The sequence below is a fragment of the Chiloscyllium punctatum genome, chromosome 17, assembly GCF_047496795.1.
Source record: "Chiloscyllium punctatum isolate Juve2018m chromosome 17, sChiPun1.3, whole genome shotgun sequence".
Lineage (NCBI taxonomy): Eukaryota > Metazoa > Chordata > Chondrichthyes > Orectolobiformes > Hemiscylliidae > Chiloscyllium > Chiloscyllium punctatum.
Window position 1 is genome coordinate 79,743,351 of NC_092755.1, and position 24,288 is coordinate 79,767,638.

Here is a 24,288-nt window from a genome sequence, read left to right on the forward strand (position 1 = left end):
ATGGAGGTGTTGTAGGGGATGTGGATGTTGTAGGGGATGGCGGTGTTGTAGTGGCTGAGGATGTTATAGGGGTTGAGGGTGTTGTAGGGGATGGCGGTGTTGTAGTGGATGGCGTTATTGTAGGGGATGGTGGTGTTCTAGGAGATGTAGGGGATGATGCTGTTGTGGGGGATGTTGGTGTTATAGGGGATGGCGATGTAGGAGATGGCGGTGTTGTAGGGGATGGCTGTTTTGTAGGGGATGGCTGTGTTGTAGGGTGTGGCGGTGTTCTAGGAGATGGCGGTGTTGTAGGGGATGGGGGTGTTGTAGGGGATGGCAATATTGTAGGAGAGAGCGGTATTGTAGGAGAGGGCAATATTGTCGGCGATGTGGGTGTTATAGGGGATGGGGGTGTTGTTGGGGATGGCTGTGTTGTAGGGGATGGTGGTGTTGTAGGGATGGCGGTATTGTAGGGGTTGGGGGTGTTGTCGGGGTTGGGGTGTTGTAGAGGATGGGGTGTTGTAGGGGATGGTGGTGTTGTTGGGGATGGTGGTGTTGAAGGGATGGCAGTGTTGTAGGGGTTCGGGTGTTGTAGGGGGTGGGGTGTTCTAGGGGATAGGGGTGTTGTAGGGGATGGGTGTTGTAGAGGATAGGGGTGTTGTAGGGGATGTTGGTGTTATAGGGGATGGCGATGTAGGAGATGGCGGTGTTGTAGGAGATGGCTGTGTTGTAGGGTGTGGTGGTGTTGTAGGGTGTGGCGGTGTTGTAGGGTGTGGTGGTGTTGTAGGGGATGGGGGTGCTGTAGGGGATAGGGGTATTGTTGGGGATGGGGGTATTGTTGGGGATGGTGCTGTTGTAGGGGATGGGGTGTTCTAGGGGATAGGGGTGTTGTAGGGGATGGGTGTTGTAGAGGATAGGGGTGTTGTAGGGGATGGTGCTGTTGTCGGGGATGTTGGTGTTATAGGGGATGGCGATGTAGGAGATGGCGGTGTTGTAGGGGATGGCTGTGTTGTAGGGTGTGGCGGTGTTGTAGGGTGTGGCGGTGTTGTAGGGTGTGGCGGTGTTGTAGGGGATGGGGGTGCTGTAGGGGATAGGGGTATTGTAGGGGACGGTGCAGTTGTCGGGTATGACGGTGTTATAGGGGATGGCGATGTGGTAGGAGATGGCGGTGTTGTAGGGGATGGGGGTGTTGTAGGGGATGGCGGTGTTGTAGGGGATAGGGTTATTGTAGGGGATGGTGCTGTTGTCGGGGATGGCGGTATTGTAGGGGATGGTGGTGTTATAGGGGATGGCGGTATTGTAGGGGATGGCGTTATTGTAGGGGGTGGCGGTGTTGTAGGAGATGGCAGAGTTATAGAGGATGGGCTGTTGTAGGGGATGGGGGTGTTGTAGGGGATGGCGGTGTTGTAGGAGATGGCGTTATTGTAGGGGATGGGGGTGTTGTAGGGGATGGTGTGGTAGGAGATGGCGTTATTGTAAGGGATGGGGGTGTTGTAGGGGATGGCGGTGTGGTAGGGGATGGCTGTGTGGTAGGGGATGGGGGTGTTGTAGGGGATGGCGTTATTGTAGGGGATGGCTGTGTGGTAGGGGATGGCGTTATTGTAGGAGAGGGTGGTGTTGTAGGAGATGGCGGTGTTGTAGGAGAGGGTGGTGTTGTAGGAGATGGCAGAGTTGTAGGGAATGGCGGTGTTGTAGGGGATGGCGGTGTTGTAGTGGATGGCGTTATTGTAGGGAATGGCGGTATTCTAGGAGATGTAGGGGATGATGCTGTTGTGGGGGATGTTGGTGTTATAGGGGATGGCGATGTAGGAGATGGCGGTGTTGTAGGGGATGGCTGTGTTGTAGGGTGTGGCGGTGTTGTAGGGTGTGGCGGTGTTGTAGGGGATGGGGGTGCTGTAGGGGATGGGGTTATTGTAGGGGATGGTGCTGTTGTCGGGGATGGCGGTATTGTAGGGAATGGGGGTGTTATAGGGGATGGCGGTATTGTAGGGGATGGCATTATTGTAGGAGATGGCAGAGTTATAGAGGATGGGGTGTTGTAGGGGATGGGGGTGTTGTAGGGGATGGCGGTGTTGTAGGAGATGGTGTTATTGTAGGGGATGGGGGTGTTGTAGGGGATGACGGTGTTATAGGGGATGAGGGTGTTGTAGGGGATGGGGGTGTTGTAGGAGATGGCGGTATTGTAGGGGATGGGGATGTTATAGGGAATAGGGGTGTTGAAGGGGATGGTGCTGTTGTAGGGGATGGCGGTGTTGTAGGGGATTGGGGTGTTGTAGGGGATGGCGGTATTGTAGGAGATGGGGGTGTTGTAGGGGATGGCGGTGTTGTGGGGGACAGGGGTGTTGTAGGGGATGGGGGTGTTGTAGGGGTTCGGGGTGTTGTAGCGGATGGAGGTGTTGTAGGGGATGTGGATGTTGTAGGGGAAGGAGGTGTTGTAGGGGATGGCGGTGTTGTAGGAGATGGTGTTATTGTAGGGGATGGGGGTGTTGTAGGGGATGACGGTGTTATAGGGGATGAGGGTGTTGTAGGGGATGGGGGTGTTGTAGGAGATGGCGGTATTGTAGGGGATGGGGGTGTTGTAGGGGATGGGGGTGTTGTAGGGGTTGGGGGTGTTGTAGGCGATGGCGATATTGTAGGAGATGGGGGTGTTGTAGGGGATAGGGGTGTTGTAGGAGATGGCGGTCTTGTATGGGATGACGGTGTTGTAGGGGTTGGGGGTGTTGTTGGGATGGCGGTATTGTAGGGGATGGGGATGTTATAGGGAATAGGGGTGTTGAAGGGGATGGTGCTGTTGTAGGGGATGGCGGTGTTGTAGGGGATTGGGGTGTTGTAGGGGATGGCGGTATTGTAGGAGATGGGGGTGTTGTAGGGGATGGCGGTGTTGTGGGGGACAGGGGTGTTGTAGGGGATGGGGGTGTTGTAGGGGTTCGGGGTGTTGTAGCGGATGGAGGTGTTGTAGGGGATGTGGATGTTGTAGGGGATGGTGGTGTTGTAGTGGCTGAGGATGTTGTAGGGGTTGAGGGTGTTGTAGGGGATGGGGGTGTTGTAGGGGTTGGGGGTGTTGTAGGCGATGGCGATATTGTAGGAGATGGGGGTGTTGTAGGGGATAGGGGTGTTGTAGGAGATGGCGGTCTTGTATGGGATGACGGTGTTGTAGGGGTTGGGGGTGTTGTTGGGATGGCGGTATTGTAGGGGATGGGGATGTTATAGGGAATAGGGGTGTTGAAGAGGATGGTGCTGTTGTAGGGGATGGCGGTGTTGTAGGGGATTGGGGTGTTGTAGGGGATGGCGGTATTGTAGGAGATGGGGGTGTTGTAGGGGATGGCGGTGTTGTGGGGGACAGGGGTGTTGTAGGGGATGGGGGTGTTGTAGGGGTTCGGGGTGTTGTAGCGGATGGAGGTGTTGTAGGGGATGTGGATGTTGTAGGGGATGGCGGTGTTGTAGTGGCTGAGGATGTTGTAGGGGTTGAGGGTGTTGTAGGGGATGGTGGTGTTGTAGTGGATGGCATTATTGTAGGGGATGGTGGTGTTCTAGGAGATGTAGGGGATGATGCTGTTGTGGGGGATGTTGGTGTTATAGGGGATGGCGATGTAGGAGATGGCGGTGTTGTAGGGGATGGCTGTGTTGTAGGGTGTGGCGGTGTTCTAGGAGATGGCGGTGTTGTAGGGGATGGGGGTGTTGTAGGGGATGGCAGAGTGTAGGGGATGGCGGTGTTGTAGGGGATGGCGTTATTGTAGGAGATGGCGGTGTTGTAGGGGATGAGGATGTTGTAGGGGATGGCGGTGTTGTAGGGGATGGGGGTGATGTAGGGGAAAGTGGGTGTTGTAGGGGATGGGGGTGTTGTAGGTTATGGGGGTGTTGTGGGGGATGGCGGTATTGTAAGAGAGGGCAGTGTTGTAAGGGATGGCATTATTGTCGGGGATGGCTGTGTTGTAGGGTATGGCGGTGGTGTAGGGGATGGGGTGTTGTAGAAGATGGCGGTGTTGTAGGAGACGGCGTTATTGTAGGGGATGGGGGTGCTGTAGGGGATGGCGGTGTTGTAGGAGAGGGCGGTGTTGTAGGAGATGGCAGAGCTGTAAGGGATGTGGGTGTTGTAGGGTATGGCGGTGTTGTAGGAGATGGCAGAGTGTAGGGGATGGCGGTGTTGTAGGGGATGGCGATATTGTAGGTGAGAGCGGTATTGTAGGAGAGGGCAATATTGTCGGCGATGGGGGTGTTGTAGGGGATGGGGGTGTTGTTGGGGATGGCTGTGTTGTAGGGGATGTTGGTGTTGTAGGGATGGCGGTATTGTAGGGGTTGGGGGTGTTGTAGGAGATGGCGGTGTTGTAGGAGAGGGTGGTGTTGTAGGAGATGGTGGCGTTGTAGGGGATGTCGTTATTGTAGGGAATGGCGGTGTTCTAGGAGATGGTGTTGTTGTAGGGGATGGGGGTGTTGTAGGGGATGGGGTATGGTAGGGGATAGCGGTGTTGTAGGAGATGGCGGTATTGTAGGGGATGGGGGTGTTGTAGGGGATGGCGGCGTTGTAGGTGATGGGGGAGTTGTAGGGGATGGTGCTGTTGTAGGGGATGGTGGTATTGTAGGAGAGAGCAGTGTTGTAGGAGAGGGCAGTGTTGTCGGCGATGGGGGTGTTATAGGAGATGGGGGTGTTGTAGGGGATGGTGGTGTTGTAGGGGATGGGGTGTTGTAGGGGATGGGGGTGTTGTGGGGGATGGCTGTGTTGTAGGGGATGGGGGCGTTGTTGGGGATGGGGTGTTGTAGGGGGTGGGAGTGTTGTGGGGGATGGTGGTATTGTAGGAGAGGGCGGTGTTGTAGGAGATGGCGGAGTTGTAAGGGATGTGGGTGTTGTAGGGGATGGCGGTGTGTAGGGGATGGGGGAGTTGTCGGGGATGGGGGAGTTGTAGGGGATGGCGGTGTTGTAGGGGATGGGTGTTGTAGAGGATAGGGGAGTTGTAGGGGATGATGCTGTTGTGGGGGATGTTGGTGTTATAGGGGATGGCGATGTAGGAGATGGTGGTGTTGTAGGGGATGGCTGTGTTGTAGGGGATGGCTGTGTTGTAGAGTGTGGCGGTGTTGTAGGGGATGGGGGTGCTGTAGGGAATGGCGGTGTTGTAGGAGATGGCGTTATTGTAGGGGATGGCGGTGTTGTAGAAGATGGCGTTATTGTAGGAGCGGCTGGTGTTGTAGGAGATGGTGGTGTTGTAGGAGAGGGTGGTGTTGTAGTGGATGGGGGTAATGTAGGGGAAAGTGGGTGTTGTAGGGGATGGCGGTGTTGTAGGAGATGGCGGTGTTGTAGGAGAGTGGTGTTGTAGGAGTTGGCGGTGTTGTAGGGGATGGCGGTATTGTATGGGATGGCGGTGTTGTAGGAGAGTGGTGTTGTAGGAGTTGGCGGTGTTGTAGGAGAGGGTGGTGTTGTAGGAGATGGTGTTGTAGGGGATGGGGGTGTTGTAGGGGATGGGGTATGGTAGGGGATCGCGGTGCTGTAGGAGATGGCAGTATTGTAGGGGATGGGGGTGTTGTAGGGGATGGCGGCGTTGTAGGTGATGGGGGAGTTGGAGGGGATGGGGGAGTTGGAGGGGATGGTGCTGTAGTAGGGGACGGCGGTATTGTAGGAGAGAGCGGTGTTGTAGGAGAGGGCAGTGTTGTCGGCGATGGGGGTGTTGTAGGAGATGGGGGTGTTGTAGGGGATGGTGGTTTTGTAGGGCATGGCGGTGTTGTAGGGGATGGGGGCGTTGTCGGGGATGGGCTGTTGTAGGGGGTGGGAGTGTTGTGGGGGATGGCGGTATTGTAGGAGAGGACGGTGTTGTAGGAGATGGCGGAGCTGTAACAGATGTGGGTGTTGTAGGGGATGGCGGCGTCTTGGGGATGGCGGAGTTGTCGGGGATGGGGGAGTTGTAGGGGATGGTGCTGTTGTAGGGGATGTTGGTGTTACAGGGGATGGCGATGTAGGAGATGGCAGTGTTGTAGGGGATGGCTGTGTTGTAGGGTGTGGCGGTGTTGTAGGGGATGTGGGTGTTGTAGGGGATGGCGGTGTTGTAGGCTATGGCAGTGTTGTAGGAGAGGGTGGTGTTGTAGGAGAGGGTGGTGTTGTAGGGGATGGCGGTGTTGTAGGGTATGGCGGTGTTGTAGGGGATGGGGGTGCTGTAGGGGATAGGGGTATTGTAGGGGACGGTGCTGTTGTCGGGTATGGAGGTGTTGTAGGGGATGGGGTGTTGTAGGGGATAGGGTTATTGTATGACGGTGTTATGGGGATGGCGATGTGGTAGGAGATGGCGGTGTTGTAGGGGATGGGGGTGTTGTAGGGGATGGCAGTGTTGTAGGGGATGGCGGTGTTGTAGGGTATGGAGGTGTTGTAGGGGATGGGGTGTTGTAGGGGATAGGGTTATTGTAGGGGATGGTGCTGTTGTTGGGTATGACGGTGTTATAGGGGATGGCGATGTGGTAGGAGATGTCGGTGTTGTAGGGGATGGGAGCGTTGTAGCGGATGGCGGTGTTGTAGGGGATGGTGGTGTTGTAGGGGATGGGTGTTGTAGAGGATAGGGGTGTTGTAGGGGATGGCGGTATTGTAGGGGATGGCCGTGGTATAGGGGATGGCGGTGTTGTAGGAGATGCCAGAGTTATAGGGGATGGGGTGTTGTAGGGGATGGGGGTGTTGTAGGGGTTGGGGGTGTTGTAGGGGATGGCGGTGTTGTAGGGGATGGGGGTGTTGTAGGGGATGGGGGTGTTGTAGGGGTTGGGGGTGTTGTAGGGGATGGCGATATTGTAGGAGATGGGGGTGTTGTAGGGGATGGGGGTGTTGTAGGAGATGGCGGTATTGTATGGGATGATGGTGTTGTAGGGGTTGGGGGTGTTGTAGGGAAGGTGGTGTTGTAGGGGATGGGGATGTTGTAGGGAATAGGGGTGTTGTAGGGGATGGTGCTGTTGTAGGGGATGGCGGTGTTGTAGGGGATTGGGGTGTTGTAGGGGTTGGGGATGTTGTAGGGGATGGCGGTATTGTAGGAGATGGGGGTGTTGTAGGGGATGGCGGTGTTGTGGGAGACAGGGGTGTTGTAGGGGTTGGGGGTGTTGTAGTGGTTGAGGATGTTGTAGGGGTTGAGGGAGTTGTAGGGGATGGGGGTGTAGGGGATGGGTGTTGTAGGGGATGGCGGTGTTGTGGGGGACAGGGGTGTTGTAGGGGTTGAGGATGTTGTAGGGGATGGGGGTGTTGTAGGGGATGGGGGTGTTGTAGGGGTTGGGGATGTTGTAGGGGATGGTGTTGTTGGGGATGGGGGTGTTGTAGGGGATGGTGGTGTTGTAGCGGTTGAGGGTGTTGTAGGGGTTGAGGGTGTTGTAGGGCAGTGTTGTAGGAGATGGTGGTGTTGTAGGAGAGGGTGGTGTTGTAGGGGATGGCAGTGTTGTAGGGTATGGCGTTGTTGTAGGGGATGGGGGTGCTGTAGGGGATGGGGGTGTTATAGGGGATGGCCATGTGAAAGGGGATGGCGGTATTGTAGGGGATGGCGTTATTGTAGGGGATGGCGGTGTTGTAGGATATGGCAGAGTTATAGGGGATGGGGTGTTGTAGGGGATGGCGGTGTTGTCGGAAATGGCGGTGTTGTAGGGGATGGGGGTGTTGTAGGGGATGGGGGTGTTGTAGGGGTTGGGGGTGTTGTAGGGGATGGCGATATTGTAGGAGATGGGGGTGTTGTAGGGGATGGGGGTGTTGTAGGAGATGGCGGTATTATTGAGGATTGGGTTGTTGTAGGGGATGGGGGTGTTGTAGGAGATGGCGGTATTGTAGGAGATGGCGGTGTTGTAGGGGATGGGGGTGTTGTAGGAGATGGCGGTATTGTAGGGGATGGGGATGTTGTAGGGAATAGGGGTGTTGTAGGGGATGGTGCTGTTGTAGGGGATGGTGGTGTTGTAGGGGATTGGGGTGTTGTAGGGGTTGGGGGTGTTGTAGGGGTTGGCGGTATTGTAGGAGATGGGGGTGTTGTAGGGGATGGCGGTATTGTAGGAGATGGGGGTGTTGTAAGGGATGGGAGTGTTGTACGGGTTGGGGGTGTTGTAGGGGATGGAGATATTGTAGGAGATGGGGGTTTTGTAGGGGACGGGGGTGTTGTAGGAGATGGCGTTATTGTATGGGATGACGGTGTTGTAGAGGTTGGGGGTGTTGTAGGGATGGCGGTGTTGTAGGGGATGGGGATGTTGTCGGAAATAGGGGTGTTGTAGGGGATGGTGCTGTTGTAGGGGATGGCGATGTTGTAGGGGTTCGGGGTGTTGTAGGGGATGGAGGTGTTGTAGGGGATGTGGATGTTGTAGGGGATGGTGGTGTTGTAGTGGTTGAGGATGTTGTAGGGGTTGAGGGTGTTGTAGGGGATGGGGGTGTTGTAGGGGATGGGGTGTTGTAGGGGATGGCGGTGTTGTTGGGGACAGGGGTGTTGTAGGGGTTGAGGATGTTGCAAGGGATGGTGTTGTAGGGGATGGGGTGTTGTAGGGGATGGCAGTCTTGTGGGGATAGGGTTGTTGTAGGGGTTGGGGATGTTGTAGGGGATGGTGCTGTTGGGGATGGGGGTGTTGTAGGGGATGGTGGTGTTGTAGCGGTTGAGGGTGTTGTAGGGGTTGAGGGTGTTGTGGGGGATGGGGGTGTTGCAGGAGATGGCGGTGTTGTAGGGGATGGGGGTGTTTTGGAAGATGGTGGTGTTGTAGAGGTTGGTGATGTTGTAGGGGATGGGGGTGTTGTAGAGGATCGCGGTGTTGTAGGGGATGGGTTGTTGATAGGAGATGGTGGCGTTGTAGGGGATGTCATTATTGTAGGGGATGGCGGTGTTCTAGGAGATGGTGTTGTTGTAGGGGATGGTGGTGTAGTAGGAGATGTGATATGGTAGGGGATAGCCGTGTTGTAAGAGATGGTGCTGTTGTAGGGGATGGGGGTGTTGTAGGGGATGATCTGTTGTAGGGGATGACGGTATTGTAGGGGATGGGGTGTTGTAGAGGATAAGGGTGTTGTAGGGGATGGCGGTATTGTAGGAGAGAGTGGTGTTGTAGGAGAGGGCAGTGTTGTCGGCGATGGGGGTGTTGTAGGGGATGGTGGTGTTCTACGAGATGGTGTTGTTGTAGGAGATAGGGGAGTTGTAGGGGATGGCGGCGTTGTAGGTTATGGGGGAGTTGTAGGGGATGGTGCTGTTGTAGGGGATGGCGATATTGTAGAAGAGAGCGGTATTGTAGGAGAGGGCAATGTTGTCGGCGATGGGGGTGTTGTAGGGGATGGTGCTGTTGTCGGGGATGTTGGTTTTATAGGGGATGGCGATGTAGGAGATGGCTGTGTTGTAGGGGATAGCGTTATTGTATAGGATGGTTGTGTTGTAGGGTATGGCGGTGTTGTAGGGGATGGGGTGTTGTAGGGGATGGGGGTATTTTAGGGGATGGTGGTGTTGTAGGGGATGTGGGTGTTATAGGGGATGGCGATGTAGGAGATGGCGGAGTTGTAGGGGATGGGGTGTTGTAGGGGATGGGGGTATTGTAGGGGATAGTGCTGTGTCGGCGATGGCGGTGTTATGGGGGATGGTGATGTTGCAGGAGATGGCAAAGTTGTACGGGATGGCGGTGTTGTAGGGAATGGGGTGTTGTAGGGTATGGCGGTATTGTGGGGATGGGGGTGTTGTAGGGGATGGGGGTGTTGTAGGAGATGGGGGTGTTGTAGGGAATAGGGGTGTTGTAGGGGATGGTGCTGTTGTAGGGCATGGCGGTGTTGTAGGGGATGGTGCTGTTGTAGGGATGGCAGTGTTGTGGGGGACAGGGGTGTTATAGGGGATGGAGGTGTTGTAGGGGATGGAGGTGTTGTAGGGGCTGTGGATGTTGTAGGGGATGGTGGTGTTGTAGGGGTTGAGGGTGTTGTAGGGGATGGGGGTGTTGTAGCAGATGGCGGTGTTGTAGGGGCTGGCGTTATTGTAGGGGATGGCGGTGTTGTAGAGGCTGGCATTATTGTAGGGGATGGGGGTGTTGTAGGAGATGGGGGTGTTGTAGGAGATGGCGGTATTGTAGGAGATGGGGGTGTTGTAGGGGATGGGGATGTTGTAGGGGATGGCGGTCTTGTGGGGGATAGGGTTGTTGTAGGGTTTGGGGATTTTGTAGGGGATGGTGTTGTTGGGGATGGGGGTATTATAGGGGATGGTGGTGTTGTAGGGGATGGCGGTGTTGTAGGGGATGTGGGTGTTGTAGGGGATGGCGGTGTTGTCGGGGATGGCGTTATTTTAGGGGATGGCGGTGTTCTAGGAGATAGCGGTGTTGTAGGGGATGGGGGTGTTGTAGGGGATGATCTGTTGTAAGGGATGACGGTATTGTAGGGGATGGGGTGTTGTAGAGGATAAGGGTGTTGTAGGGGATGGCGGTATTGTAGGAGAGAGTGGTGTTGTAGGAGAGGGCAGTGTTGTCGGCGATGGGGGTGTTGTAGGGGATGGTGGTGTTCTACGAGATGGTGTTGTTGTAGAAGATAGGGGAGTTGTAGGGGATGGCGGCGTTGTAGGTTATGGGGGAGTTGTAGGGGATGGTGCTGTTGTAGGGGATGGCGATATTGTAGAAGAGAGCGGTATTGTAGGAGAGGGCAATGTTGTCGGCGATGGGGGTGTTGTAGGGGATGGGGGTGTTGTAGGGGATGGTGCTGTTGTCGGGGATGTTGGTTTTATAGGGGATGGCGATGTAGGAGATGGCTGTGTTGTAGGGGATAGCGTTATTGTATAGGATGGTTGTGTTGTAGGGTATGGCGGTGTTGTAGGGGATGGGGTGTTGTAGGGGATGGGGGTATTTTAGGGGATGGTGGTGTTGTAGGGGATGTGGGTGTTATAGGGGATGGCGATGTAGGAGATGGCGGAGTTGTAGGGGATGGGGTGTTGTAGGGGATGGGGGTATTGTAGGGGATAGTGCTGTGTCGGCGATGGCGGTGTTATGGGGGATGGTGATGTTGCAGGAGATGGCAAAGTTGTACGGGATGGCGGTGTTGTAGGGAATGGGGTGTTGTAGGGTATGGCGGTATTGTGGGGATGGGGGTGTTGTAGGGGATGGGGGTGTTGTAGGAGATGGGGGTGTTGTAGGGAATAGGGGTGTTGTAGGGGATGGTGCTGTTGTAGGGCATGGCGGTGTTGTAGGGGATGGTGCTGTTGTAGGGATGGCAGTGTTGTGGGGGACAGGGGTGTTATAGGGGATGGAGGTGTTGTAGGGGATGGAGGTGTTGTAGGGGCTGTGGATGTTGTAGGGGATGGTGGTGTTGTAGGGGTTGAGGGTGTTGTAGGGGATGGGGGTGTTGTAGCAGATGGCGGTGTTGTAGGGGCTGGCGTTATTGTAGGGGATGGCGGTGTTGTAGAGGCTGGCATTATTGTAGGGGATGGGGGTGTTGTAGGAGATGGGGGTGTTGTAGGAGATGGCGGTATTGTAGGAGATGGGGGTGTTGTAGGGGATGGGGATATTGTAGGGGATGGCGGTCTTGTGGGGGATAGGGTTGTTGTAGGGTTTGGGGATTTTGTAGGGGATGGTGTTGTTGGGGATGGGGGTGTTATAGGGGATGGTGGTGTTGTAGGGGATGGCGGTGTTGTAGGGGATGGGGGTGTTGTAGGGGATGGCGGTGTTGTCGGGGATGGCGTTATTTTAGGGGATGGCGGTGTTCTAGGAGATGGCGGTGTTGTAGGGGATGGGTTTGTTGTAGGGGATGGCAGAGTGTAGGGGATGGCGTTGTTGTAGGGGATGGCGTTATTGTAGGGGATGGCGGTGTTGTAGGGGATGGCGGTGTTGTAGGGGATGGGTTTGTTGTAGGGGATGGCAGAGTGTAGGGGATGGCGTTGTTGTAGGGGATGGCGTTAGTGTAGGGGATGGCGGTGTTGTAGGGGATGGCGGTGTTGTAGGGGATGGCGGTGTTGTAGGGGATGGTGGTGTTCTACGAGATGGTGTTGTTGTAGGGGATAGGGGAGTTGTAGGGGATGGCGGCGTTGTAGGTTATGGGGGAGTTGTAGGGGATGGTGCTGTTGTAGGAGAGAGCGGTATTGTAGGAGAGGGCAATGTTGTCAGCGATGGGGGTGTTGTAGGGGATGGGGGTGTTGTTCGGGATGGCTGTGTTGTAGGGGATGGTGGTGTTGTAGGAGATGGCTGTGTTGTAGGGTATGGCGGTGGTGTAGGGGATGGTTTGTTGTAGGGGATGGCAGAGCTGTAAGGGATGTGGGTGTTGTAGGGAATGGCGGTGTTGTAGGAGATGGCAGAGTGTAGGGGATGGCGGTGTTGTCGGGGATGGTGTTATTTTAGGGGATGGCGGTGTTCTAGGAGATGGCGGTGTTGTAGGGGATGGGGGTGTTGTAGGGGATGGCAGAGTGTAGGGGATGGCGTTGTTGTAGGGGATGGCGTTGTTGTAAGGGATGGCGTTATTGTAGGGGATGGCGGTGTTGTAGGAGATAGCGGTGTTGTAGGGGATGGCGTTATTGTAGGGGATGGTGGTGTTCTACGAGATGGTGTTGTTGTAGGGGATAGGGGAGTTGTAGGGGATAGCGGCGTTGTAGGTTATAGGGGAGTTGTAGGGGATGGTGCTGTTGTAGGGGATGGCGATATTGTAGGAGAGAGCAGTATTGTAGGAGAGGGCAATGTTGTCGGTGATGGGGGTGTTGTAGGGGATAGGGGTGTTGTAGGGGATGGCAGTGTTGGAGGGGATGGGGTGTTGTAGGGGTGGCAGTGTTGTAGGGGATGGGGTGTTCTAGGGGATAGGGGTGTTGTAGGGGATGGTGCTGTTGTCGGGGATGTTGGTTTTATAGGGGATGGCGATGTAGGGGATGGTTGTGTTGTAGGGTATGGCAGTGTTGTAGGGGATGGGGTGTTGTAGGGGATGGGGGTATTTTAGGGGATGGTGGTGTTGTAGGGGATGTGAGTGTTATAGGGGATGGCGATGTAGGAGATAGCGGAGTTGTAGGGGATGGCGGTGTTGTAGGGGATGGGGGTATTGTAGGGGATAGTGCTGTGTCGGGGATGGCGGTGTTATGGGGGATGGCGATGTTGCAGGAGATGGCAAAGTTGTACGGGATGGCAGTGTTGTAGGGGATGGCGGTGTTGTATGGGATGATGGTGTTGTAGGGGTTGGGGGTGTTGTAGGGGTTGGGGGTGTTGTAGGGATGGCGGTGTTGTGGGGATGGGGGTGTTGTAGGGGATGGGGGTGTTGTAGGAGATGGGGGTGTTGTAGGGAATAAGGGTGTTGTAGGGATGGCGGTGTTGTGGGGATGGGGGTGTTGTAGGGGATGGGGGTGTTGTAGGAGATGGGGGTGTTGTAGGGAATAGGGGTGTTGTAGGGGATGGTGCTGTTGTAGGGGATGGCGGTGTTGTGGGGGACAGGGGTGTTGTAGGGGATGGAGGTGTTGTAGGGGATGGAGGTGTTGTAGGGGTTGAGGGTGTTGTAGGGGATGGGGGTGTTGTAGGAGATAGCGGTGTTGTAGGGGATGGCGGTGTTGTAGGGGCTGGCATTATTGTAGGGGATGGGGGTGTTGTAGGAGATGGCGGTATTGTAGGAGATGGGGGTGTTGTAAGGGATGGGGGTGTTGTAGGGGATGGCGGTCTTGTGGGGAATAGGGTTGTTGTAGGGTTTGGGGATTTTGTATGGGATGGTGTTGTTGGGGATGGGGGTGTTATAGGGGATGGTGGTGTTGTAGGGGATGGCGGTGTTGTAGGGGATGGGGGTGTTGTAGGGGATGGCAGAGTGTAGGGGATGGCGTTGTTGTAGGGGATGGCGTTATTGTAGGGGATGGAGGTGTTGTAGCAGATGGCTGTGTTGTAGGGGATGGCGGTGTTGTAGGGGATGGCGGTGTTGTAGGGGATGGTGGTGTTCTACGAGATGGTGTTGTTGTAGGGGATAGGGGAGTTGTAGGGGATGGCGGCGTTGTAGGTTATGGGGGAGTTGTAGGGGATGGTGCTGTTGTAGGGGATGGCGATATTGTAGGAGAGAGCGGTATTGTAGGAGAGGGCAATGTTGTCGGCGATGGGGGTGTTGTAGGGGATGGGGGTGTTGTTGGGGATGGCTGTGTTGTAGGGGATGGTGGTGTTGTGGGATAGGGGTGTTGTAGGGGATGGCAGTGTTGTAGGGGATGGGGTGTTCTAGGGGATAGGGGTGTTGTAGGGGATGGTGGTGTTGTAGGGATGGCGGTGTTGTAGGGGTTGGGGTGTTGTAGGGGATGGGGTGTTCTAGGGGATAGGGGTGTTGTAGGGGATGGCAGTGTTGTAGGGGATGGGGTGTTCTAGGGGATAGGGGTGTTGTAGGGGATGGTGCTGTTGTCGGGGATGTTGGTTTTATAGGGGATGGCGATGTAGGAGATGGCTGTGTTGTAGGGGATGGCGTTATTGTATAAGATGGTTGTGTTGTAGGGTATGGCGGTGTTGTAGGGGATGGGGGTATTTTAGGGGATGGTGGTGTTGTAGGGGATGTGGGTGTTATAGGGGATGGCGATGTAGGAGATGGCGGCGTTGTAGGGGATGGGGTGTTGTAGGGGATGGGGGTATTGTAGGGGATAGTGCTGTGTCGGGGATGGCGGTGTTATGGGGGATGGCGATGTTGCAGGAGATGGCAAAGTTGTACGGGATGAAGGTGTTGTAGGGGTTGGGGGTGTTGTATGGGATGAAGGTGTTGTAGGGGTTGGGGGTGTTGTAGGGGTTGGGGGTGTTGTAGGGATGGCGGTGTTGTGGGGATGGGGGTGTTGTAGGGGATGGGGGTGTTGTATGGGATGAAGGTGTTGTAGGGGTTGGGGGTGTTGTAGGGGATGGAGGTGTTGTAGGGGATGTGGATGTTGTAGGGGATGGTGGTGTTGTAGTGGTTGAGGATGTTGTAGGGGTTGAGGGTGTTGTAGGGGATGGGGGTGTTGTAGGGGATGGGGTGTTGTAGGGGATGGCGGTGTTGTTGGGGACAGGGGTGTTGTAGGGGTTGAGGATGTTGCAAGGGATGGTGTTGTAGGGGATGGGGTGTTGTAGGGGATGGCAGTCTTGTGGGGGATAGGGTTGTTGTAGGGGTTGGGATGAAGGTGTTGTAGGGGTTGGGGGTGTTGTAGGGATGGCGGTGTTGTAGGGGATGGGGGTGTTGTATGGGATGAAGGTGTTGTAGGGGTTGGGGGTGTTGTAGGGGTTGGGGGTGTTGTAGGGATGGCGGTGTTGTGGGGATGAGGGTGTTGTAGGGGATGGGGGTGTTGTAGGAGATGGGGGTGTCGTAGGGATGGCGGTGTTGTGGGGGACAGGGGTGTTGTAGGGGATGGAGGTGTTGTAGGGGATGGAGGTGTTGTAGGGGCTGTGGATGTTGTAGGGGATGGTGGTGTTGTAGGGGTTGAGGGTGTTGTAGGGGATGGGGGTGTTGTAGCAGATGGCGGTGTTGTAGGGGCTGGCGTTATTGTAGGGGATGGCGGTGTTGTAGGGGCTGGTGTTATTGTAGGGGAGGGGGGTGTTGTAGGGGTTCGGGGTGTTGTAGGGGATGGAGGTGTTGTAAGGGATGACAGTGCTGTAGGGGACAGGGGTGTTGTAGGGGATGAGGGTGTTGTAGCGGATGGTGGTGTTGTAGGGGATGGCGGTGTTGTAGGGGATGGCGGTGTTGTAGGGGACAGGGGTGTTGTAGGGGTTGGGGGTGTTGTAGGGGTTCGGGGTGTTGTAGGGGATGGAGGTGTTGTAGGGGATGGGGGTGTTGTAGGAGATGGGGGTGTTGTAGGAGATGGCGGTATTGTAGGAGATGGGGGTGTTGTCGGGGATGGGGGTGTTGTAGGGGATGGCGGTCTTGTGGGGGATAGGGTTGTTGTCGGGTTTGGGGATTTTGTAGGGGATGGTGTTGTTGGGGATGGGGGTGTTATAGGGGATGGTGGTGTTGTAGGGGATGGCGGTGTTGTAGGGGATGGGGGTGTTGTAGGGGATGGCGGTGTTGTCGGGGATGGCGTTATTTTAGGGGATGGCGGTGTTCTAGGAGATGGCGGTGTTGTAGGGGATGGCGTTATTGTAGGGGATGGCGGTGTTGTAGGAGATGGCGGTGTTGTAGGGGATGGCGTTATTGTAGGGGATGGTGGTGTTCTACGAGGTGGTGTTGTTGTAGGGGATAGGGGAGTTGTTGGGGATGGCGGCGTTGTAGGTTATGGGGGAGTTGTAGGGGATGGTGCTGTTGTAGGGTATGGCGATATTGTAGGAGAGAGCGGTATTGTAGGAGAGGGCAATGTTGTCGGCGATGGGGGTGTTGTAGGGGATGGGAGTGTTGTTGGGGATGGCTGTGTTGTAGGGGATGGTGGTGTTGTAGGAGATGGGGGTGTTGTAGGGTATGGCAGTAGTGTAGGGGATGAGTTGTTGTAGGGGATGGGGGCGTTGTCAGGGATAGGGGTGTTGTAGGGGATGATGCTGTTGTAGGGATGGCGGTGTTGTGGGGGATGGCGGTGGTGTAGGGGATGGCGGAGTTGTAGAGATGGCATTATTGTAGGGGATGAGGGTGTTGTAGGGGATGGAGGTGGAGTAGGGGATGGGGTGTTGTAGGGGATGGGGTGTTGTAGGGGATGGGGGTGTTGTGGGGGATGGCGGTATTGTAGGAGAGGGTGGTGTTGTAGGAGATGGCAGAGCTGTAAGCGATGTGGGTGTTGTAGGGAATGGCGGTGTTGTAGGAGATGGCAGAGTGTAGGGGATGGCGGTGTTGTAGGGGATGGTGTTATTTTAGGGGATGGCGGTGTTCTAGGAGATGGCGGTGTTGTAGGGGATCGGGGTGTTGTAGGGGATGGCAGAGTGTAGTGGATGGCGTTGTTGTAGGGGATGGCGTTATTGTAGGGGATGGCGGTGTTGTAGGAGATAGCGGTGTTGTAGGGGATGGCGTTATTGTAGGGGATGGTGGTGTTCTACAAGATGGTGTTGTTGTAGGGGATAGGGGAGTTGTAGGGGATAGCGGCGTTGTAGGTTATAGGGGAGTTGTAGGGGATGGTGCTGTTGTAGGGGATGGCGATATTGTAGGAGAGAGCAGTATTGTAGGAGAGGGCAATGTTGTCAGCGATGGGGGTGTTGTAGGGGATAGGTGCTGTTGTAGGGCATGGCGGTGTTGTAGGGGATGGTGCTGTTGTAGGGATGGCGGTGTTGTGGGGGACAGCCGTGTTGTAGGGGATGGAGATGTTGTAGGGGCTGTGGATGTTGTAGGGGATGGTGGTGTTGTAGGGGTTGAGGGTGTTGTAGGGGATGGGGGTGTTGTAGGGGATGGGGGTGTTGTAGGAGATGGCGGTGTTGTAGTGGCTGGCGGTGTTGTAGGGGATGAGGGTGTTGTAGCGGATGGTGGTGTTGTAGGGGATGGCGGTGTTGTAGGGGATGGCGGTGTTGTAGGGGACAGGGGTGTTGTAGGGGTTGGGGGTGTTGTAGGGGATGGCGGTGTTGTCGGGGATGGCGTTATTTTAGGGGATGGCGTTATTGTAGGGGATGGCGGTGTTGTAGGGGCTGGTGTTATTGTAGGGGAGGGGGGTGTTGTAGGGGTTCGGGGTGTTGTAGGGGATGGAGGTGTTGTAGGGGATGACAATGCTGTAGGGGATGGCGGTGTTGTAGGGGATGAGGGTGTTGTAGGGGATGGCGGTGTTGTAGGGGACAGGGGTGTTGTAGGGGTTGGGGGTTTTGTAGGGGTTCGGGGTGTTGTAGGGGATGGAGGTGTTGTAGGGGATGGGGGTGTTGTAGGAGATGGAGGTGTTGTAGGAGATGGCGGTATTGTAGGAGATGGGGGTGTTGTTGGGGATGGGGGTGTTATAGGGGATGGTGGTGTTGTAGGGGATGGCGGTGTTGTAGGGGATGGCGGTGTTGTCGGGGATGGCGTTATTTTAGGGGATGGCGGTGTTCTAGGAGATGGCGGTGTTGTAGGGGATGGGGTGTTGTAGGGGATGGCAGAGTGTAGGGGATGGCGTTGTTGTAGGGGTTGGCGTTATTGTAGTGGATGGCGGTGTTGTAGGAGATGGCAGTGTTGTAGGGGATGGCGTTATTGTCGGGAATGGTGGTGTTCTACGTGGTGGGGTTGTTGTAGGGGATAGGGGAGTTGTAGGGGATGGCGGCGTTGTAGGTTATGGGGGAGTTGGAGGGGATGGTGCTGTTGTAGGGTATGGCGATATTGTAGGAGAGAGCGGTATTGTAGGAGAGGGCAATGTTGTCGGCGATGGGGGTGTTGTAGGGGATGGGAGTGTTGTTGGGGATGGCTGTGTTGTAGGGGATGGTGGTGTTGTAGGAGATGGGGGTGTTGTAGGGTATGGCGGTAGTGTAGGGGATGAGTTGTAGGGGATGGGGGCGTTGTCAGGGATAGGGGTGTTGTAGGGGATGATGCTGTTGTAGGGATGGCGGTGTTGTGGGGGATGGCGATGGTGTAGGGGATGGCGGAGTTGTAGAGATGGCATTATTGTAGGGGATGGGGGTGTTGTAGGGGTGGAGGTGGAGTAGGGGATGGGGTGTTGTAGGGGGTGGGGGTGTTGTGGGGGATGGCGGTATTGTAGGAGAGGGCGGTGTTGTAGGAGATGGCAGAGCTGTAAGGGATGTGGGTGTTGTAGGGAATGGCGGTGTTGTAGGGGATGGTGTTATTATAGGGGAGAGGGGTGTTGTAGGGGTTCGGGGTGTTGTAGGGGATGGAGGTGTTGTAGGGGATGACAGTGCTGTAGGGGATGGCGGTGTTGTAGTGGATGGCGGTGTTGTAGGGGATGAGGGTGTTGTAGTGGATGACGGTGTTGTAGGGGATGAGGGTGTTGTGGGGATGGTGGTGTTGTAGTGGATGGGGGTATTGTAGGGAATAGGGGTATTGTAGGGGATGGCGGTGTTGTAGGAGAAGGCGGTGGTATAGGAGATGGGGGTATTGTAGAAGATGGTGTTATAGGGGATGGGGATGTTGTAGGGGATGGCGGTGTTGTAGGAGGTGACTGTGTTGTAGGAGATGATGGTGTTGTTTTAGGAGATGGCTGTGTTGTAGTGGATGGCGGTGTTGTAGGGGATGGTGGTATTGTAGAAGATGGCGGTGTTGTAGGGGTTGGGGGTGTTGTAAGGGATGGCGGTGTTGTTGGAAATGGCAGTTTTGTAGAGGATGGCGGTGTTGTAGGGGATGGCGATGTTGTAGGGGATGGGGGTGTTGTAGGGGATGGCGGTGTTGTAGGGGATGGGGGTGTTGTAGGGGATGGCGGTGTTGTAGGGGTTGGGGATGTTGTAGGGGATGGCGGTGTTGTAGGGGATGGCGGTGTTGTAGGGGATGGCGGTGTTGTAGGGGTTGGGGATGTTGTAGGGGATGGGGGTGTTGTAGGGGATGGCGGTGTTGTAGGGGTTGGGGATGTTGTAGGAGATGGCGGTGTTGTAGGGGATGGTGGTATTATAAGATATGGTGGTGTTGTAGAAGATGACAGTGCTGTCAGATGTTGCAGCATTGTAGTACTCCAGTTGGAGGAGTTAATGCTCGGGAGGCGTGGATTCAAATTCCAACTCAGCGTTTAAATTGAGCAAAAGAGATCTCGGATTGAAAAGCTGGTCTCAGAGATGGTGTAAAGATAATCATGTTTTTTTTTGTTGACTTATAGAAATGTACAGCACAGGAACAGACCCTTCTGTCCAACCTGTCCATACTGACCAGATATTCCATTAATATTGTCTCATTTGCCAGTATTTGGTCCATATCCTTCTCGACCCTTTCTTTCATATGCCCATCCAGATGCTTTTTAAATACTGTCATTGTACCAGCTGCCACCACTTCTTCTGGAAGCTCATTCCATACACGTACCACCCTCTGTGTGAACAAGTTACTCCTTAGATCCCTGTTATATCTTTCCCCTCTCACCCTAAACCTATGCCCTCTTGTTCTGAACTCCTTCCACCCCAGTGAAAAAACCTTGTCTGTTTATCCTATCCATGCTCCTCATGATTTTACAAACCTCTATAAGGTCACCCCTCAGTCTCCGATGCTCCAGGGAAACAGCCCCACCCTATTCAGCCTCTCCCTGTAGCTCAAACCCTCCAACCCTGGCAACATCCCCCTCGATTGTGAACTGAAATGGGCAAAACACTGTCATAAAGCAAAGGACTGCTGCATGTTTGAAAGCCAGTAACCTGACTTCATTGTAAGCACTGTTTACACAGCCACCGACTACAGGAATAGTTGAAATGTAGTTTGCAGATGAGTTGGCACTGAAGAGATGTGTACAAATGAAGATTCAGCCAGCAACAGTTGGTGTATGGACTAGTTACCTGTTATTGATGAGAAAGGTCTTCTTCTGGCCAACTGTTATGTGATTGGTTCTCAAGTGGCTAAACATTTGGGGCTGTTCTCTGCAGTAAAACCCACATTAGGCGTGAAGAAACCAATTATTTGTCCCTCATCAGTTATCATTAGCTGTGACTTTTAATTAAAGTCAGAAAGCTCTTTATCAGTGAACCAGCCACCCTCTGCTTCCTGCAAACAAATGAAATTAACTGGAAAGCAAGGATGGAGGAACAGGTTCTCATCAGCAAATGGATCATCTCAGCAAACTCACTGAACACTGAACTGCCTTCTCAGTCTTTCCCTCCACCCGTAACACCCATGTTTTTATTCCTGCCTGCATCTCTCTGTTTGTGTGTGTGATGTGACGGTTTTAACTGATGGAGCTGATTGTTTGTAACTACATTGTTGACCTGAGGGGAGAGTCTATTTAATTGTATGAAATAATGTTTTTTGTTTAGTACAAACCTTTCTGTGCTTCTGTTAGCCCTGGGTCTGGAAGATGGGTAAATTGGAGATTTTTACATAATTTAAAAAATCCTTAATTTTCGGGATGACTTGAGGAATAGTGTGGTTTTATTTCCAGCGTGTTACCCCACTGAGTCAGAACGATGGAAACCACAAAACTATTATCACTTGTTCATGTAGGAAGGAAATCTGTCATCCTTACCTGGTGTGACCTACACACGATTCCAGACCCGAGCGAGGGGATTGATTCTAAACAGCCCTCTGAATTGTTCCAGCAACACCCACACCCCATAAAAGTATCATAAAAAAGGGTCAGTTTCCGTGCTGTCTGACTCTGTAACTGTAAATACTAATTGGTCTAGTTATCGACGATGTGAGGCTGAGAGGATAAGAGTTCCAGTCTGTTCATTTGAATGGCTTTGACCATGGCATTACCCAACCGTGGGATCCCTGTATCCTTCGGCTGCACTTTGTAAATGAACGAGTCCAGAGTGTGGGAAGGTGAGATCCAGTCAGCTGATCTCATCGTCTACCGCACAGAAAAATCACGAGTGTGACTTGTATTTGTCACCTTGACCCTGAGTCGAACCACGTGAATGTGGGATGTAGTTTCGGAAATAAGTTAACTCTCACTGTGTAAACACTGTGCAGTTTCTGTCGCATAACCAAAGCCTTCTCTCTGAGATTGGTCTTTCATTTTACTGTATTCTTTTCTCGCAAAGTTTCCATGACGTTTAGATGTTCGAATCAATGAGCTGACATTATAGCTCATCGTCCAGGGTGGCACCCTTAGTCGACTGAGGAACAGTCCACATTCTACATGAAATGTTAAACTGGGCCATGGCTATTCAGGCAATTGTCAACATCCTCACTGGTAGAGGAGCATTGTCCTGGCCATATCCTGCAACACCATCTAAACCAAGTAACTGGTTAACAGCCTGATTGAGATTTCCAGGAGCTTACTGTGATTCCTAATGAAGGGCTTATGCCCGAAACATTGATTCTCCTGTTCCTCAGATGCTGCCTGACCTGCTGTGCTTTTCCAGAATCACGCTCTCAGTTTGCTGTGTGTGGTTTGCTTTCACTCCTGGGATGTGGGTCTCACTGGTGGGCCCAGCATTTATTGCCTGTCCCTAGTTGCCCCTTGAGAAGGTGGGGATGAGATGCCTTCTTAAACCGCTGCAGTCCATGTGCTGTGGGTAGACCCACAATGTCCTTAGGGAGGGAATTCCAGGATTCTGACCCAGTGACAGTGAAGGAACGGTGATATATTTCCAAGTCAGGATGGTGAGTGGCTCGGAGGGGAACTTGCAGGGGGTGGTGTTCCCATGTATCTGCAGTTCTTGTCCTTCTAGATGGAAGTGGTTTTGGATTTGGAAGGTACTGTCTGAGGATCTTTGGTGAGTTTCTACGGTGTTTCTTGTAGATGGTACACACTGCTGTTACTGAGTGTTGGTGATGGAGGGAGTAGCTGCTTGTGAGTGTGGGTGCCAATCAAGTGGGCAATCAATTTTCCTGGAAAGCCCCAGTGAAGAGAGCACAAAAATAACATCATTGAGTCAAAGCAGTTTTTGAGGAGGTGTCAGGCTCTATATAAATGTGAGTTCTTTTAGGTATAAATGATTTATAAACATCAACACTCTGAATGTAAATTCTCGTTTGGGGTGACCTGACAAAATGACGATGAGCACATTTTAATAATTATTTGATGATATTTCATCCATATTCATGATGAATTGCAATTAGAGCACCTTTCTAAATTCCTAAGTAATAAATAAAGAAAACATTTACATTTATGTAGTGCCTGCATGGCTTCAGGATATCCTCAAGTATTTCTCGGGCTGATTAGATCCTTCAGCAATCACTGCTACAGCGTTGAAAATGCTGCAGCCAGTTTGCACACCCCCATGTTGTGATAAATGGTGAGGCTGTGGGTTTTAGTGGATGTTGTTTGAGAGGCAACTATTGAGCAGGACAACTTCCTGCTTCCCCTGCCGTGTCAGTCTGAGACAGGGGCTCGGTTGAACATCTTATCTGAAGTAAGGGACAGTACAGTGTTCCCTCAGTGCGGCCATTGGGAATGTCAGTCTAGATGACATGTTCCCGTCCTTTGACTGAGCCTACCCTGAACTTGTTGTCTTTGCACTGGGTCACTGGCCGACATTGATATTTGAAAAGTGTAAGCCAGACTCTATTAACATACTGATCCTATTGGTTTCAGGTGAATGTTGGCATTCTCATTGCAGTGACCAGGATCATTTCAAGAATCAGTGCAGACAATTACAAGATACATGGAGATGCAAATGCATTCAAGTAAGTTGCTACATCATTGCTCCTGGTTGTTAGATTCCACTCAATGGGGAACAGAACAGTCAAAGTACTCCAGTGGCTATATTCTTATCATTATCCATTGAGGTGGAAAATCACCTATTACCCTCCTAAAGATAAATGCATGTGTGCGCTAAAAACCAATGAGCTGTGAGGAATTAGGAAAAACTACCAGTCAAGAAGTAAAAGTAATTATAATTCACGAGAGACCCAGCGCTGTCTCTCAGTTGCAAGATATTTTCTTCTGTAAGTAAAAGCCGCCACTAATCAACTTAATTCACAACAAACGCCAGCTCAAAGCTCATCAGCAAGGATGGAGTAGGTGACACAGATTAAGATGAAATGTCAACATTCAAGTGGCCTTCGCTGTGATCCAGGAGCACAAGGTGATGCTATTGCTAGTGGAATCAGTGCTGCCTGGATGTTATAATGCACTCGCCTTTCAGACTGTGCCCCGCACTCTGTGCAGCCTGTGGTGTCTTGTTTCTGAGTGATTGAGTTTATCACGGGATTTTGACTCTGAGCTACTGAGTGATTGGATAGTTGGATGATCAATCATGCTGACCATGCCCCAATTGAATGGGCTGAATGGCCACATTCTGTTTCTAATTTCTGAAGCTGTGACTCTGCCTGATTTAGTTAGGTTGCTGGAAGTTTACAAGCTGCCCATACACCAAACCCACTGACTCCTGTAATGTTTGTTTATAATGTATAAACTTAGCTTTCTTGTTTGAGACAGAAGACTAGCTACAGGGTAATGTCACTGGATGAGTCATACCCTGAACCAGAGTGTCAATGCAGAATCTTTAAACATTTTTAAGGCAGAAGGAGATGGATTCCTGATGACCAAAGGGATGAAGAGTTATGCTGCAGTTATACAGAACCCTGGTTAGACCTCACTCGGAGCATTGTGAGCAGATCTGAGCCCCACACCTTAGGAAGGAGAGACTGGCCTTGGAGGGAGTACACTGTAGGTTTACAAGAAATTATCGGGATTTCAGGGATTAAGTTATGAGGAGAGATTATACAAACTAGGACTGTTTTCTCTAGAATTTAGAAGGTTAAGGGGTGACTTGATTGAAGTCTTCAAGATGTTAATAGGAAAAGACAGGGTAGATAAAGATAAACAATTTTCACTGGTTGGAGGTTCTCCATCTAGGGGCACAGTCTGACAATGAGGGCCAGAGCGTTCAGGAGAGACGTTAGGAAGCACTTCGACACACAAAGGGTGGGAGAGGTTTGGAACTCTCTTCCACAAATAGACGTGGATGTTGGATCGGTTATTAATTTTAAATCTGAAATAGTTAGACTTGTGTTCAGCGAAGGTG

General features: G+C 53.1%; 1 protein-coding gene across 8 annotated transcripts in view; it reads left to right on the top strand.

The window, feature by feature from the left end:
- adgrd1 (adhesion G protein-coupled receptor D1) overlaps positions 1-24,288 on the top strand; it is a 324,854-nt gene that overhangs the window by 237,977 nt on the left and 62,589 nt on the right. For 5 of the 8 annotated variants that reach the window (XM_072587673.1, XM_072587674.1, XM_072587677.1 and 2 more), the window contains one exon: positions 22,854-22,945. The exons of 2 other annotated variants lie outside the window; for them this stretch is intronic. In XM_072587673.1, the coding sequence (XP_072443774.1) occupies positions 22,854-22,945 (92 nt within the window). Of the gene's footprint in view, positions 1-22,853; positions 22,950-24,288 lie in introns of those variants that run through there. One more of the 8 variants, XM_072587679.1, reaches the window with a different exon arrangement.